The sequence below is a fragment of the Belonocnema kinseyi genome, chromosome 9 (genome assembly GCF_010883055.1).
Source record: "Belonocnema kinseyi isolate 2016_QV_RU_SX_M_011 chromosome 9, B_treatae_v1, whole genome shotgun sequence".
NCBI classification, from domain to species: Eukaryota; Metazoa; Arthropoda; class Insecta; order Hymenoptera; family Cynipidae; genus Belonocnema; species Belonocnema kinseyi.
The window spans coordinates 109587081-109603146 of NC_046665.1; the positions used below are offsets into that span (position 1 = coordinate 109587081).

The window sequence follows — 16066 nt, forward strand, 5'->3', positions numbered from 1 at the left end:
AAGCATCCTTGATAAACGTTAAATTGTATTTGAAAATCTTTAGAAATCTAGCAGTACTTTTTTGGTAAACGTTCTTTTATCAGGGTGAAAAATCAACATGACTACAATCGAAAATATTCTATAGTTCCATATTTTTTCAAATTTAATAACAATTTTAAATTTGTTGAAATCCAAGTTATCGAATTTCAAGCTAATTTAGGTTAAACATTCAATAAAATAATTAAATTTTTAACAAAATAGTGGAAATTGAAACGAATTTGTTAAAATTTAACCAACAAAGATGAATATTCTACCAAATGATCTCATTTCAAACAAAAACGATTAAACTTGATCCAAACAGTTGAATATCAACCAAAAATGATGAATTTTGAATGCAAAAATTTCAATTTTCAACAAAGGAAGAGATTTCAAAAAAGTCTATTGAAAAATTCGGAATTGAAAACTTTCCAATTCAAACTATTTCAGATTAGATAAAATTAAAACAAAAAGTAAAATATTTCGAATGAAATGAAAAGGAATTAGACTTGTATCATTTCTTAATAAAAGCGTTTAAAATGAGATAATTTGAATTTAAGTGTTTGATGTTAAATAATTAAAAATTAAAAACTATTACATCTAAATAATTTTAAATTTAATGCTTCTGAAATTCTAAAATTTGTAATTGTTATTATATAAAAAAAGGTAATTTATCATTAAAACTGGTTATTCAAAATTACAGAAACTATAAAATTAACGAGGTATCCATTTCAGATAGTTTAATTTTTGTCTATTTTGACTTTGAATACAAACTTTAATTTTTTAAATTTCAATTCGTGCAATTTTTAACAGTTTCTTTAGTATTATTATTTATTCTTCAAATTTTCCAAATATTCCAATTATTTAAATTTTTTCAATTGGAAATGGCTTTATATTGGCATCTACGATGATTAAATTTAAAACTGACCATCAAGGTTTTTAATATAATATTTTGAGAGAATTAATAAGCGAAATTATCCCGAGATTTTAAATATTCGATAATTTGAAACTACAATATTGTGAAACGTTAAATTTAAAACGTTCAAAAATTAAAGTACAGGGTACTTTTTTCGCGCTCAAAGGGTAACAAATTCGAGAAAAATAATACGATTTAAAAAAAATTCAAGTTGAATTCAAATGAATTGGAAAATTTTGATAAATAAATTTCCGTAAACTTGGAATGAACTTAGAGAAATTTAAAGTGAACGAGATCCTCTGATTATTTTATCAATTAATCCTCAGAATCAATTAAATAAAAACTTTTGAAAATTCAAAAAATCTATTGAAATAAGTAGAATTGTGTGAATTAAGAAGAAACCAAATGAATTAAAAAATCCAAAAAACTTTAATAGAATTCAGGATAAATTAATAAGAATGCAAGGTGAATTAAAAAAAAATAATTTCAAATATCTTTAAATCTTTTTTGAAACCCTACAACATGCCTTACTTTTCGTGAATAAATTCTTTGTAATCCACTTAACTATTATCCTGGAAAATGTATTAAAATACACTGAGAGCGCGATCTATTAAAATTTAATATACGAAAAACAGATTTTTAAAATGAAAATTATTAATAAAAGTTTATTCAACACGATCATTTTTTTGCATACATAGTTCTGACTTTCATAAATATAAAATTATTGTTTACTGAAAAAACCTTTTATAGTATCTGTTTTCAAAAGTTTTCTATTTTTTACAGCAAAAATTAAAAAACAATCATATTTAAAAATTCAAAAACCAATTGTTTTATACAAAAATCGTCACTTTTTTGTTGAAATTAACGGATTAAAGAAATTAAAATTGTATCAGTTTTTGATTGAATTCAACGGTTTTTAATTTAAAATATTTTTAGATTTTAAAAGATTTTAGATTTTAGAGGATTCATCTCTTTGGATGGAAAGTCATGTATTTTATTGAAAATTCGTCTTTTTTGGTTGAAAATTAATCTTGATGCCTGATAATGAACCTTTTTGGCTGAAAAATCGTTTTTCACTTAAAAATTTAGTTAATTTTTTAAGAATTCGTTTTTCTTTTCTTGGAAATTAATCTTTTTAGTTAAAAAATTCGATTATGTTTTTGAAAATTAATTTTTTTTAGAACGTTATTTATCTTGTTTGCAAATTCATTTATTTTTGTTAAAAATTTATTTCTGTGATTAAAAATGAAATTACTTTGTTAAAAATATTTTTGTTGTTGTTAAAAATTAATTTTTTTAGTTGCGAATTCATTTTTTTCGATTAAAATTTAACTATTTTAGTGAAAATTTGTTTTTTTCAGGGTGACCGTTTTAATCAAAGAACAAAATTCCCGGTCCTTTCCCGGTTCCCCGGTTCGCAAATATTTTTTCCGGTCAATAAAATTTTAAAAGTCTCAAGCTAAACAGTAAAAGAACAAGTAATAAAAAATAAACAACAAACTAAAGCATTCAAAGTGGAACTCTTGAATTTTTAACTTTTAAAATTGAAGTTTAAGTTTTTAAATTCAAAATTTTTCTATTGTATTGTTCAATAATTTACACGTATAAACTGGTAACATTTTTCAACTCAATAAATTCAAGTATAATGAATTTAAACTGCAAAATTCAGAATTTTTAACACTTATAAATTTTAGAGTTCAAAGATTCAGTTTAAGTTCCAAAAATCTAAATCCAGGTCAACATTTTCAATGCTCTAAATTAAGGAATCAATCAATGAACTTTAAAAATGGTCAACAATATATTATTCAGTTATTTTAGGCCAATAAATATTTTTAAATTTACATTTTTTCAACTTAAAAGTTCTTAAATTAGAATATAAATTATTTTCATTTTAAATAGTTTAAGCATCATTGAAACAATTGAACTCTTATTATTTTTAGAAAAAATTAGAGTAATTTTAAGAGATATTTAGAAGTTACAAAAAGATTCAAAATTAATTTAGAACTTGAAATGATTTCAAATAATTTTAAGATTTAAAAATTTTTGTTTAAATTTTCTCAAAATTGTAGGAAAAATTTTATCAAGTTTAAAAAATGTTTAGAAGTTCTGAAATTGTTTTTCACAAACTTCGTTCAAATTACTTGATATAATTTTAAGTTTTCTAAATATCTTTTAAAATTACCTCGAAAATTACTCAAACTTTTCTACAAATAATACGTGTTCAATTATTATTTATATATCAAAATTCGAAAATTTCGCTTACAAATGAAACATTTTATTAAGTAGAACAATACAAATTCTAACGTTAAAATGTTAAAAGCTTTTCGAAATTTTAACAATTCAAAGTTTTCTATGTCAAACAATTAAGTTTTAAATTGTTTACTTTTAAATATTTGGCTTAAAAATAAAAATCTAAAATAGAGAAGTTTTCAGCTAAAAAATTTTAGAATTACGCATTATAAACTGAATGATATCATAATTGAAAAATATATCAATTTAACTAATTATTTAAAAAACAGTCGAAATCGAACTTGGACAGATTTTTCTTCTGAAAATTTGTAAAATTCCCGGTCATTTGCCGGTTTTTTATTATTTTACAGTGGCACCGAAAATTTTCAAGCTCTGCGAAAATTCAGATTTAATATATGAAAAATAACTTGGTCTATGCAAATTATTCATAAAAGTTTATTTAAATTTTATTAATAAAAGTTTAATAAAAATAAGTGGCAACTTGACCGGGAAATGACCGGGAATTTAATTTAAAATCCGGGAATTCACTTCAGATTACAGTAAAATTCAAGTTTTCATTATTTAAACAATTTTGGTAAATTTAGAAAATTGATTTCTACTTATACTACTTATAAGTTTAATAAAAAATTCAGCTCTGGTTGAAAAAGTAACCACTTTGTTAAAAATCAATTTTTAATCTAAAAATTTAACTATTTTGCTGAAAAAGAAAAATATATTTATATTTCATTTATATTTCATTTATTATATTTCATATTTCATTTTTTTAGCATACAAATTTTTGTATAAGTAATTAGATTTCTGTTTGATCTTAAATAAAAAATGTATTTTTTAAAAATGAAATTTCAAAAATCTGGCTGAAAATTGACATTTTTTATTAAAAAATTCAACAAGTTTTTTGAAAACTTATATACTTTGCGGAAAAGTCGTCTTTTTTATAGAAAATTAATATTTATGGTTGAAAATTCCCTTTTTTCATAAAAATTTCAACTATCCCAGATGAAGATTCATAATTTTAGCTAAAAATGCATCAGTTTTGTTGAAAATTAATTTGTTCACCTGTTCCATTTTTAGTTGAAAATTGATTTTTTCTAGTTCAAAATTCAACAATTTTAATGAAAATTGGTTAAAAAATTTATTTTTTATAGAAAATAATCTTTTTTCTTGAAAGTTAATCTTCTTGACAAAAAATTCTTCTTGTCGATTAAAAATTCAAGTATTGCAGTTAAATATTTATCATTTTAGTTGAAAATTCATTTTTTAGCTTGGAAATAAAATTACTTTAAAAGTTAAACTTTTTTATTAACAATTATTTTAACTTTTGAAATATTCAAAATTAGTTTTCAGTAGAAAATTCGTCTTTTTTGTGGAAATTAATGTTGTTGGTAGAAAATGTAGCTTTTTGATAAAAAATTAAATTATTTAATTTAAACATTCATCACCTTAATCGAAAACTGATATTTCTAGTTTGAAATTCAACTATTCTAGTCAAAGATTTACCATTTTAATTAAAATTTAATCACTTTGAAAATCTAACTATTTTTTTTAATTAGTTTTTTTATTGCATGTAATTTTTTTTAACTGAAAATATAAGTTATGCCACTCGAATATTGAAAATAATATATTTTTTTAAGTTAATCTTCTTGTCGATTGAAAATTAAAGTATTACGGTTAGATAATTATAATTTCAGTTTATAACTATTATTGTGTTAAAAATTTGTTTCCTTTTTGGTTAAAATTTGTTGTTTCGACTAAAAATTTAACAATTATAGCAGTTAAATATTCAATAATATTAATTAAAAACTCATTTCTTTTGTTAAAATTCGTATTTTTTGGTATAAATTAATCTTCTTGGTTGAAAATTAATCTTTTTAGTCTAAAATTGAATCAGTTAATTTAAAAACTCATAATCTTAGATGAATATTTCATAGTCAAGTTAAAAATTGATCAGTTTGGTTGAAAATTAATTCCTTCAACTGAAAATTTAACTTCACCATTTTTAGTTGAAAATTGGACTTTCCTAATTCAAAATTCAACAATCTTAATTAAAATTGGTCTTTTTTAATAGAAAATTTACCATATTGTTAAACATACACGTATTTGGTTAAAAAATCGATTTTTTATAGAAAATTATGATTTTCTTTTAAAGTTAACTTTCGTGACTCAAAATTCAATTATTCAATTTTTGGTTGGAAAATTATCTTTTTCAGTTGAAAATTCGACTTTTTTTGGCAGAAATTAATCTTCTTGGTTGAAAATTTATCTCTCTGATCTAAAGTTACATTATTTAATTTAAATATACATCATATTAAATAATTGTATCATAGCCTTATTTAAAAATTCATCTGTTTCGTTGAACATTATTTTTTAAACTTAAAATTTAATTGTTTAAGTTTTGGTTGAGAATTTAATTTTTTTCAGTTCGCAAAATCAACTATTTCAGTTAAAGATTCATTATTTTTGTTGAAAACTCATGTTATAATTTTTTTTACTGTATTTTTTGGTAGGAAATTCAGCTATGCTAACTACTTTTTCTAACTGAAAGTTTAGCTTTTTTCATTTTTGTTGAAAAATGATCATTTTGAATAGAAAATTTAATTTAATGTTGAAATATCAACTATTAAATTTTACATTGTTTGCTGAATATTCATCTTTTTGGTTGAAAATTAACTTTTTTGGTTAAAAATACGCCACTTTAAGTATAAAGACCAACCATTCAGATGAAAATTAATTTATTTCTTTGAAAATTCGTATCTTTTGGCTAAAAATTAATCTTGATGCTCAACAATTAACGTTTTTGGTCGAAAAATCATTTTTCTGTTTAAAATTTAAATAATTTTTCAAAAATTCGTTTTTCTTTTCTCCATATTTGTTCTTTTTAGATGAAAATTTAATTATGTGTTTGAAAATTGATCTTTTTTTTATAAAATTATTATTCATGTTTGCAAATTCATTTATTTTGGTTAAAAATTCAAATAATTAAAAAAAATGCATTACTTTGGTAAAAAAATATATTCTCTTTTGTTTTCAAATTAATTTTTTTGTTTTAAAATTCATTATTTTTGGTTTGAAAAACTATTTAATTTTGGCTTACATTTTTTTTATTCGTAAAATTCATGTCTCGATAAAAATTGAACTATTTTTTTGAATAATTTTTTGTTTAATAATTAATTTTCCAACTTAAAAATTAATTATTTTATTCAAAATTCGCCTATTTTGGTTGAATTAAATTGTATTTTATTTAATATTAAAATCTCTTTAGGTAGGAATATCAACTATTCAATTTTTCGTTTCAAATTCATATTTTTTTAGTCAAAGTTTTACTACTTTGTTGGGAAGTAATTTTTTTAGTTAAAGACTTATTAATTTAGTTAAAAATTCATCTCTATGACTAAAAACTCAACTATTCTATTGAAAAATTATTTTTTTTTTTGGTTTGAAAATTAATTTTTTTATTAGAAAATTTAACTTTTCCATTTTTGGTTAAAAATGTTTTCTTCTTTAGTTGGAAATTAATGTATTTTGTTGAAATTTTTCAGTTCTCTAACAGTTCCTATTTATCGCATGGTCTTCATGTTGAAAATTTGTCATCTTGTTTGGAAAATTCAATTATTCCGGTAAAAATGTTATTTATTTAGTTTACAAATTCAACTGTTTGGTTTAAAAAGTTTTATTTCATATGCTATTGTATTTAAAATAAAAACATTTTTTGTTAAAATATAAAAAATTACCATTTTGCACAGAAAAATTCTTTTTTTTTTAATTTAAAATTTTATTTAAAAATTCATCTCTTTAGTTGAAAATGTAAATATTTTGTTGAAAATTCGTTTTTTGGTCGAAAATTATTTTTTCGTATTTGAAAATTGAACTATTCCACTTTTTGTTTAAAACGTATCATTTATAAGTTGAAAATTCGTCTTTTTGAATAGAAAATTAATCTTGTTTTTTTTTAAATTTATCTTTTGGTTGAGAATTCAACAATTTGGTTAAAAATGTATCTTTTTCGGTATTTCAAAAGTTTTTTCATGTAAAATTAAAATCTTTTTTTCTTGAAATATCAACTGTTACATTTTTTGTTGATTTAAACTGTTTTTTTATTTGAAATTAAAATATTTTTCGGTTGAAATATCAAATATTACAATTTTTTCATAGAATAATTCATCTTTTCTTTCGGAAAAATCAACTAATTGATTGAAAAATGAGCTCTTTTGTTAAAAATTCCTTTTTTATGAACATTCATAATTTCATTTAAAAATTCATATCTTTGATTAAAAATGTAACTATTTTGTTTAAAATTCGTTTTTCTTTTGTTTAAAAATTAATTTTCTTATCTGAAAATTGAACTCTTTCATTTTCTATTGAAAAAGTATTCTTTGGAAGTTGAAAATTCAACTCTTTTGTTTAAAATACGTCTTTTTCGGCTGAAGATATAAAATAAAAATATTTTTTGGTTGAAATATCAACTATTACATTTTTTTAGAATTATTCTCCGGTTGATTTCATCTGCTATTATATTTAAAAATAAAATATTTTTTTGTTAAATTGTCCAATAATACAATGTCTGTATACAAAAATTTAGTTTTTGTAAATTCATAATTTTTATTAAAAATTCAACTCTTTGGTTAAAAATGTAAATATTTGGTTGAAAATGTGTTTTTTTGTTGTTAAAAATTATATTTTTTTATCTGAAAATTTATCTATTCCAATTTTTGGTCGTCTTTCTGGAAAGAAAATTAATCTTGTTTTTTTTTTAATTCATCTTTTGGTCGAGGAGTCAACAATTTAGTTAAAAATTTATCTTTTTTGGTTGAATTATAGTTCCTGTATGGAATAATTCATCTTTTTTTTGAAAATTCAACTACTTGACTGAAAAATAAGCTCTTTTGTTAAAAATTCCTTTTTTTATGAATGTTCATAATTTCAGTTAAAAATTCATATCTTTGATTGAAAATTTAACCATTTTGTTGAAAGTTCGTTTTCTTTGTTTGAAACTTAACTTCAGAAAATTTAACAACTCCATTTTTTGGTTTAAAATCAAACTTTTTATAGTATATTATTATATATTTGATCATTTATAAGTTTAAAATTAAACTATTTAATAGAAAATTCATTTATTATATTGAAAATGCATCTGTTTGGAGAGAAAACTAATCTTTTTTTTTAATTCATCTTTTGGTTGAGGATTCAACAATTAAGTTAAAAATTCGCCTTTTTGATTGAATTTAACAGTTTTAATTTAACATTAAATTATACTGTTGAAATTTTTTTTTTTCAAAAATTATTTTTTTTTTATACCTGACAATTTAATTATTCTATTCTTTGTTTAAAACATATTATTTATAAGATGAAAATTCAACAATTTGGTACAAAATTCATTTATATTTTTAAAAATTCGTCTGTTTGAATAGAAAATTATTCTTGTTTTTTTTTATTTCATCTTTTGGTTGAAAATTCAACAATTTGGTTGCAAATTAATCTTTTTGGTTCAAGTCGATAGTTTTTGATATCAAATAAAAAGTTTATTTGTTGAAATATAAACTTTTAAATTTTTCTTTGTTTTTTGTCCATTTAAATTGTTTTTATTTAAAATTGAAATCTTTCTTGGTTGAAATATTAAATATTACAGTTTTTCTATAGAATAATTCATCTTTTTTTTTTAAATTTAACTACTTGATGGAAAATTGAGCTCTTTTATTAAAAATTCCTTTCTTTATAAATATTCATCATTTTAGTTTAAAAGTTTATCTCTTTGGTGGAAAATGTAACTATTTGGTTGAAAATTCGTCTTTTTGTTCGTGAAAATTATATTTTTTTATCTGAAAATTTATCTATTCTAATTTTCGGTGAAAACCTATGATTTATAAGTCGAAAATTGCAATATGTGGTAAAAAATTTATTTATTTTGTTGAAAATTAATTTTTTTTTTAATTCAACTTTTGGTTGATGATTCAACAATTTGGTTTAAAATTGATCTTTTTGGGTAATTAAAAAGTTTTTTATATAAAATAAAAAAATTGTTTTTGTTGAAATATCAACTGTTACATTTTTCGTTGAGAAGTATTTGTTTTTTTGTTGATTTAAACTGTTTTTTTATTTCAAATTAAATTCTTTTTTGTTAAAATATTAAATAACACCATGTTTTTTTATAGAATGATTGATCTTCTTTTTTGTTTAAAAATTAATTTTCTTATCCGAAAATTTGACTGTTTCATTTTTTATTGAAAATGTATTATTTTGAAGTTGAAAATTGAATTCTTTCGTTTAAAATACGTTTTTTTCGGTTGAAGTTTTAAAATGGAAATCTTTTTTGGTTGAAATATCAACTATTACTTTTTTTTTTAGAATTATTTTCCGGTTGATTTCATCTGCTATTGTATTTAAAATTTAAATCTTTTTTTCTTAGAATATCTTTTACCATCTTTGTGTAGAAAAATTGAGTTTTTGTAAATTCATAATTTCTATTAAAAATTCATCTCTTTGGTTGAAAATGTAAATATTTTGTTGAAAAATTGTTTTTCTTTTGTCTGACTTTTTTTTTACTTTGTATCTGAAAATTTAACTATTCTACTCTTTGTTTAAAATGTATCATTTATAAGTTGAAAATTCAACAATTTGGTACAAAATTCATTTATTTTGTTTAAAATTCGTCTGCTTGGGTTGCAAATAATTCTTTTTTTTTAATTCATCTTTTGATTGAGAATTCAGTAATTCGGTTAAAAATTTATCTTTTTCGGTTCAATTCGACAGTTTTTGATATCAAATTAAAATCTTTTTTCTTTTGTTTTAAAATTAATTTCAGAAAATTTAGCAATTTCATTTTTTGGTTGAAAATCAATCTTTTTATATCACATCATTAAATATTTTATCATTTATAAATTTAAAATTAAACTATTTGGTAGAAAATTCATTTATTTTGTTGAAAATGCATCGGTTTGGATACAAAATTAATCTTCTTTGTTTAAAATTCATCAGTTAGTTGAGAATTTTTAAATTTGGTACAAAATACATTTATTTTGTTTAAAATTCATTTGCTTGGATTGCAAATAATTCTTGTTTTTTTTTTCAATTCATTTTTTGGTTGAGAATTCAACAATTTGATTAAAAATTCATATTTTTCAGTTCAATTCGGCAGTTTTTGGTATCAAATAAAAAATTTCTTTTGTTGAAATATTAACTTTTACATTTTTCGTTGAGAAATATTTGTTTTGTTTTTTTATTTGAACTATTTTGATTTAAAATTAAAATCTTTTTGGTTCAAATATCAAATATTACAGTTTTTGTATAGAATAATTCATCTTTTTTTGTTTGTTGAAAATTCAACTAATTGATTGGAAAATGAGCTCTTTTGTTAAAAATTCCGTTCTTTATAAATATTCATCATTTTAGTTAAAAATTTATCTCTTTGGTTAGAAATTTAACTATATTGTTGAAAATTCTTTTTTTTTCGAAAATTATCTTTTTTAATCTGAAAATTTATCTATTCCAATTTTTGGTGAAAACCTATGATTTATAAGTCGAAAATTGAAATATTTGGTAGAAAATTCATTTCTTTTGTTGAAAATTCGTCTTTCTGGATAGAAAATTAATCTTGTTTTTTTTTTTAATTCACCTTTTGGTTGAGGATTCATCAATTTGGTTAAAAATTAATCTCTTTGGTTCAAGTCGACAGTTTTTGATATAAAATTAAAATCTTTCTTTGTTGAAATATCATCTATTACATTTTTCATAGAATTATTTTCCGGTTGATTACATCTGCTATTGTATTTAAAATTAAAATATTTTGTTTCTTAGAACATCAAATTTTACAATTTTTGTATAGAAAAAATTCTGTTTTTGTAAATTCAGAATTTTTATTAAAAATTCATCTTTTTGTTTGAAAATGTAAATATTTTGTTGAAAATTCGTTTTGTATCGTTTGAAATTCAATTTTTTTATTAGAAAATTTAACAATTTCATTTTCTGGTTGAAGATCCATCTTTTTGATTAGAGACTTACGTATTTTCCCGTTTTTTTTTGCCTTTTTAGTTACTTTATACACCCAATATTTCTCAATAAATTTTCGGCATCCCTGATTATCTTATCTCATAAATTGAATTAACTAACCGATTTCCTGAATGAAATGTTCCGGTGATTGTCGAGATCCAGTGGCCAGTACTTGTCTCGCAATGTCCTCGAAAACAAAAGTCCTGTGCTCTAAATTCATCAAGAGAACTGACTGAAGTTGTTTTTTGGCCCTCTGAAAAATAGACAATCACAAATCAGAAAAACTTGATTTCCAGAGATCGGAAGAGAATTTTGCTCTCACCCCTAATTCATTGTCTGTGATGGTTCCAGCCATCGAGACTAATTCCTTGACAATAACTTCAGTCATTTCTCGGACATGATCGACCGGATAAGAGGCAGAGGATGCATGTATATAAAAAAGGCCAGTGTCTCCGTAACAATGATTATAGGCTGCTGCACTATACATCCAAGTATACCTTTCAAAAAATAAAATTTAAAAAAAAATCCCGTTTTTCCCCTTCTTTTCCTAATTCCCTTTTCCCATTTAAATTCGAAAAGTTCCCTAAAACACCTACGATCGAGAATTTCAATTTTTAATTTAATTTATTAAAAGGTTTCCATTTATTTTTTATGAATCATAAACAGAAATTTAAGATATTTGAAAACAAGAGGCTTTACAAAAAACGTTCATGATAATAGGGAATTAAATTGATAATGTTAATTTTTGGATTTTTATCGTGAAATTGAATTTAGGATCGCAAAAAATAGAAATCAATTTATCATTGAATCAAAAGTTTCGGCCTCGATTATGGGCCCTCATCAGTGGTTTATTTCTGAAATATTATAACTGATGTAATTTCAAATAAAGAACATAATTTTTTCTGAAAAATGTTAAAATTCATAGCAACAAAAAATACATTAATTTCAACCATGTTTTTTACAATCGAATTTTTACTGACCGTCGCTTCTTCCTAATCTTTGAAAAATTATTTCATTTTAATAAATTACGGCTTATTTTGTCCGAAAATGTTTTTTTAAATGTTTATATTTTAAAATTATTCAGTTATTTTTTAAATTAGAAACAATAGACTTGTAGAGAATGTTTTGCCGGAAAAAGTAAGCCGTCATTTATTAAAATGCAATCATTTTTCAAAAATTGGTAAGAAGCCACAGTAAAAAAAATGCTTTTGTAAAAAACATGTTTAAAATTAATGTTTTTTTTTTTAATTTTTAATTTTAAAGTTTTTCTTAAAAATGTTTTTTATTTGAAATTACATTAGTTATAATATTTTGATTCTTAAAATTATAGAAAAACTATTTTCTTTTTTTAATTTTTACAAAAAATAAATTCATAAAAATATCACAATCTTTTTCATAAAATTAGTATGGGTCGTATTATTAAAAACAAATTGACACACTCCAAATTCCTAATGTTTCATGTAAAACCATTCTGAACAAAATAGATAAATCTTTCATTAAATAGTTGAATTCTCAACCGAAAAAAACAACGAATTCTTAATGCAAAATGTAATAGTTGAAATCTAAACCAAAAAAGACTTTTAATTTTAAATAAAAAATAGTGAAATGCATAAAAAAATACTACTTTTCAACCAAATAGTTGATTTTTAAACTAAACTATTAAATTTGCAATAAAACAGTTCAAATTTCAAATAAAAGGGATGAATTTTATCAAAATTGTTAAATTTTCAACAAAATAATTAAATTTTAAACTCAGTAATACAATTTGAACCACGAAAGATAAAATTTCTACAAAAACAGATGACTTTTTAAAACAAAAATATTTCTGTGTCAAAAAAGAAAAAAATAATTACATTTTCTAGTAAAAAAGACGATTTTTCTACAAAACAGTTGAATTTTAAAACAAAAATGATTATTTTGCAACAAAAATTTGTATATTCAACCAAACAAAATTTAATATAAAAATAAAAGAATCTTTTACCCAAAAAGACAAATTTATAACAAAAGAGATAAAAAATGGATTGTTTACAAAATACATGAGTTTTCAACAAAATATATAAACTTGTAACAAAAAAATGAATTCCTAATCGAATTGTTTAATTTTCGAACATAAAATAAAATTGCAACCAAGAAGAATTTTATATAAAAAATTGAATATTGATGTTTTTAGTTTAAGAAATTAATACTTAGCAAAATATAGAATTTTCAAAAAAATAGTTAAATCATCAATTAATTTTGTTGCAGTAAATGGTGAACCATCAAATAAAAAGATTAATTTTTATCAAAGTAGTTCCACTTTCATCTAGCCATTGCATTTTTAACCAAAAACTGTCGAATTGTTATAAAAAATACGAATTTTTAATATAATAATTTATTTTTCAAAAACAACAGATTAATTTTCAACCAAACAATTGCATTTTGAACTAAAAGAGATGAAACAAAATAATTAAAATTTCCAAAAAATAAATAAACTTAAAAAAAATAATACAATTTTAAAACAAGTAATAAAATTTTAAATCGAAAAAGATTTATTCTCAACTAAACAGTGACACTTTCAACCAACAAAGATCAATTTATTCCAAAAGAGACAATATTCAATCCAAAAAGATTGTTCAGTCAGGAAAAAAATTGTAACCAAATTGTTGAACCTTCACACTTTCAAACAGTTGAATTTTCAACACGAAATTATGAATTTTCAAAAAAAAGTAAAATATTTAGCGAAATAGTAAATTTGTCTACAAAAACAGTTCAAAATTTCAACCAAAATGAATTTTTTAAATCAAAGAAGATTTTTTAGTAAAAAAAGAACACAATTATAACGATTTTTTTACAAAATAATTGTATTTTTAACCCGAAATTATGATTTTTCAACAAAAATGTTAATTTACTGCGAAAGTAGTTGAATTTTTAAATAATGTGAGAAATATTCAACCCAAAAAATGCATTTTTTTAAAAAATACATGAATTTTAAACAAAATAGTTCAAATTTTAACAAAAAATAAATTTGTAATCAAATAGTTAAATTTTCAACCAAGGAAGTGAATTTTTAACCAAAGTATTTAAACCAAAAAAGATTTAACTTTAAAACAAAAATAGTTTCATCGAACAAGCAAAATAGCAAAATAGCAAAAAAGCAAAATAGTTGAATTTTCAATCAAAGCAGATTAATTTTCAATGAAACTGTTACATTTTTAACCAAAAAAGAACAAGTTTAAATAAAAAATTTAATTTTTAAACATAAAATATTTTCTAGTCAAGAAAGAAAAAATATTTCGGTTAAATTGTCGAATCTTCAATAAAATAATTGAAAACGGTTAATTACCAACCAGGTAGTCGAATTTTTGAAGAAATAATTTAATTTCCAACCAAATAATTGAATTTTTTCAAAAATAAGAATTAAATTAATAAAATTAAAAAGAATTTAAAAAATAGAATTAAATTAAATAAGAATTTATTTAATTAAAAACTGTGTATTTAAAAAAAGTTGTCTTTTCATAATTTTTTTAATCTATGTTTTTTAACACTATAATCGTTTCTAGTTGAAATAAAACATTTTTAAAGCATGTGAAATGTTTCAAGTAATAAAAATATATTAGAAACAATGTTAAATGTCTAAGGAAACAATAAATTAGAAAAAAATTAAAGAGAATAATCAAAATCTATCTAAATTTATCTAAAAAAATATTTTTATTTATTTATTTGTTTTTTAATATTTGTTATTCTTTAATTACTTTCTGACGTATTTTTATTATCTTTTTGTTTTAAAATTGAACTATTTTCTTGAAAATTCGTTTTTTTTTCGAATAAGAAATATTTTTTAAGCTAAAAATGTAATTATTCCATATGTAGTTGAAAATTGATATTTTAACTTGAAAAAATGTTACAATTAAAAATTAATCCTTTCTAGATAAAAATTCAATTATTTTATATCTATCACTGAGAATTCACCTTTTTTGGTTAAAAAATAAACAATGACTGATACAGCATTGTTATATGACATTTAATTTCAAGTGTTTTTTCGGCATCGATTTTTTTATTTCAGAGTTGCCGTTTTAATTAATTAATTTACTTATTGACCGGGAATTTTATACATTTTTTCAGACCCAAAAATAGAAATGCAACTTATAATTTTCAATGCTCTAAATTAAAGAATAAATCAATGAATTTACAAAATTTCAAAATTATACTATTTTAGGGAATTTTAAGCTAGAAACATTAAAAATTGAACAATTACATTTTTTTATAAACTGAAAACTTCTTAAATTAAAAGTTAATTTATTTTTATATCAAATACTTTTAAAATCCTTAACACACTTAAAAATTGTATTTCAAAATCTGAAAAATCTGAATGCTGTTTTACGTTTTTCAAATTTTAAATTATTTTCGAAACTTTTTACGAACTTCTAAATTTCTTTTAAAATGATTCCTTTGAAACAATCTCTTAAATTAATATTTAAAAAAAAAAAATCATTTTCAATTTTCCTACGAATATTAAGGAAATTTGTTTCATTCTTTTAAAGCCCTTCACAATTCTTAAAAATCTTCGAAATTATTTGAAATCATTTCAGATATTTAATTAAGTTTTAATTGTTTCAAAACTTCTAAATATTTGTTCAACTAACTCGAATTTTTTCTAAGGACAGTAGGAGTTAAATGGTTATTTATACACAACAATTCGAGTAACAAATTACATTTTTTTAAATACAGTAATTAAAGTTGTAACGTTCAAAGTTTATTATTTTGTTTAGTTTTGTGTTTTTGATTGGCAATTATGGATTTTAAATGAACAGTAAAATATTTCTAAATACGAGGGTGGATTGATAAGTTTCCGGCCTGACCAAGAAAAACAACGTTTTTAAGAATTTTTTTTTTTATTTCTCAGCATAATCTCCTCCAAGGCTGATA

The 16066-nt window shown here is 21.1% G+C and overlaps 1 protein-coding gene across 1 annotated transcript in view; it reads right to left on the reverse strand.

Annotated features, from left to right (window-relative positions):
* The window catches only part of LOC117179699 (mitochondrial-processing peptidase subunit alpha-like), a 38960-nt gene that overhangs the window by 761 nt on the left and 22133 nt on the right, over positions 1-16066 (reverse strand). Inside the window, exons 9-10 of the mRNA XM_033371725.1 lie at positions 11484-11658; positions 11282-11414 (exon numbers count right to left, since the gene is read on the reverse strand). Of these exons, the coding sequence (XP_033227616.1) occupies positions 11282-11414; positions 11484-11658 (308 nt within the window). The remainder of the gene's footprint in view (positions 1-11281; positions 11415-11483; positions 11659-16066) is intronic.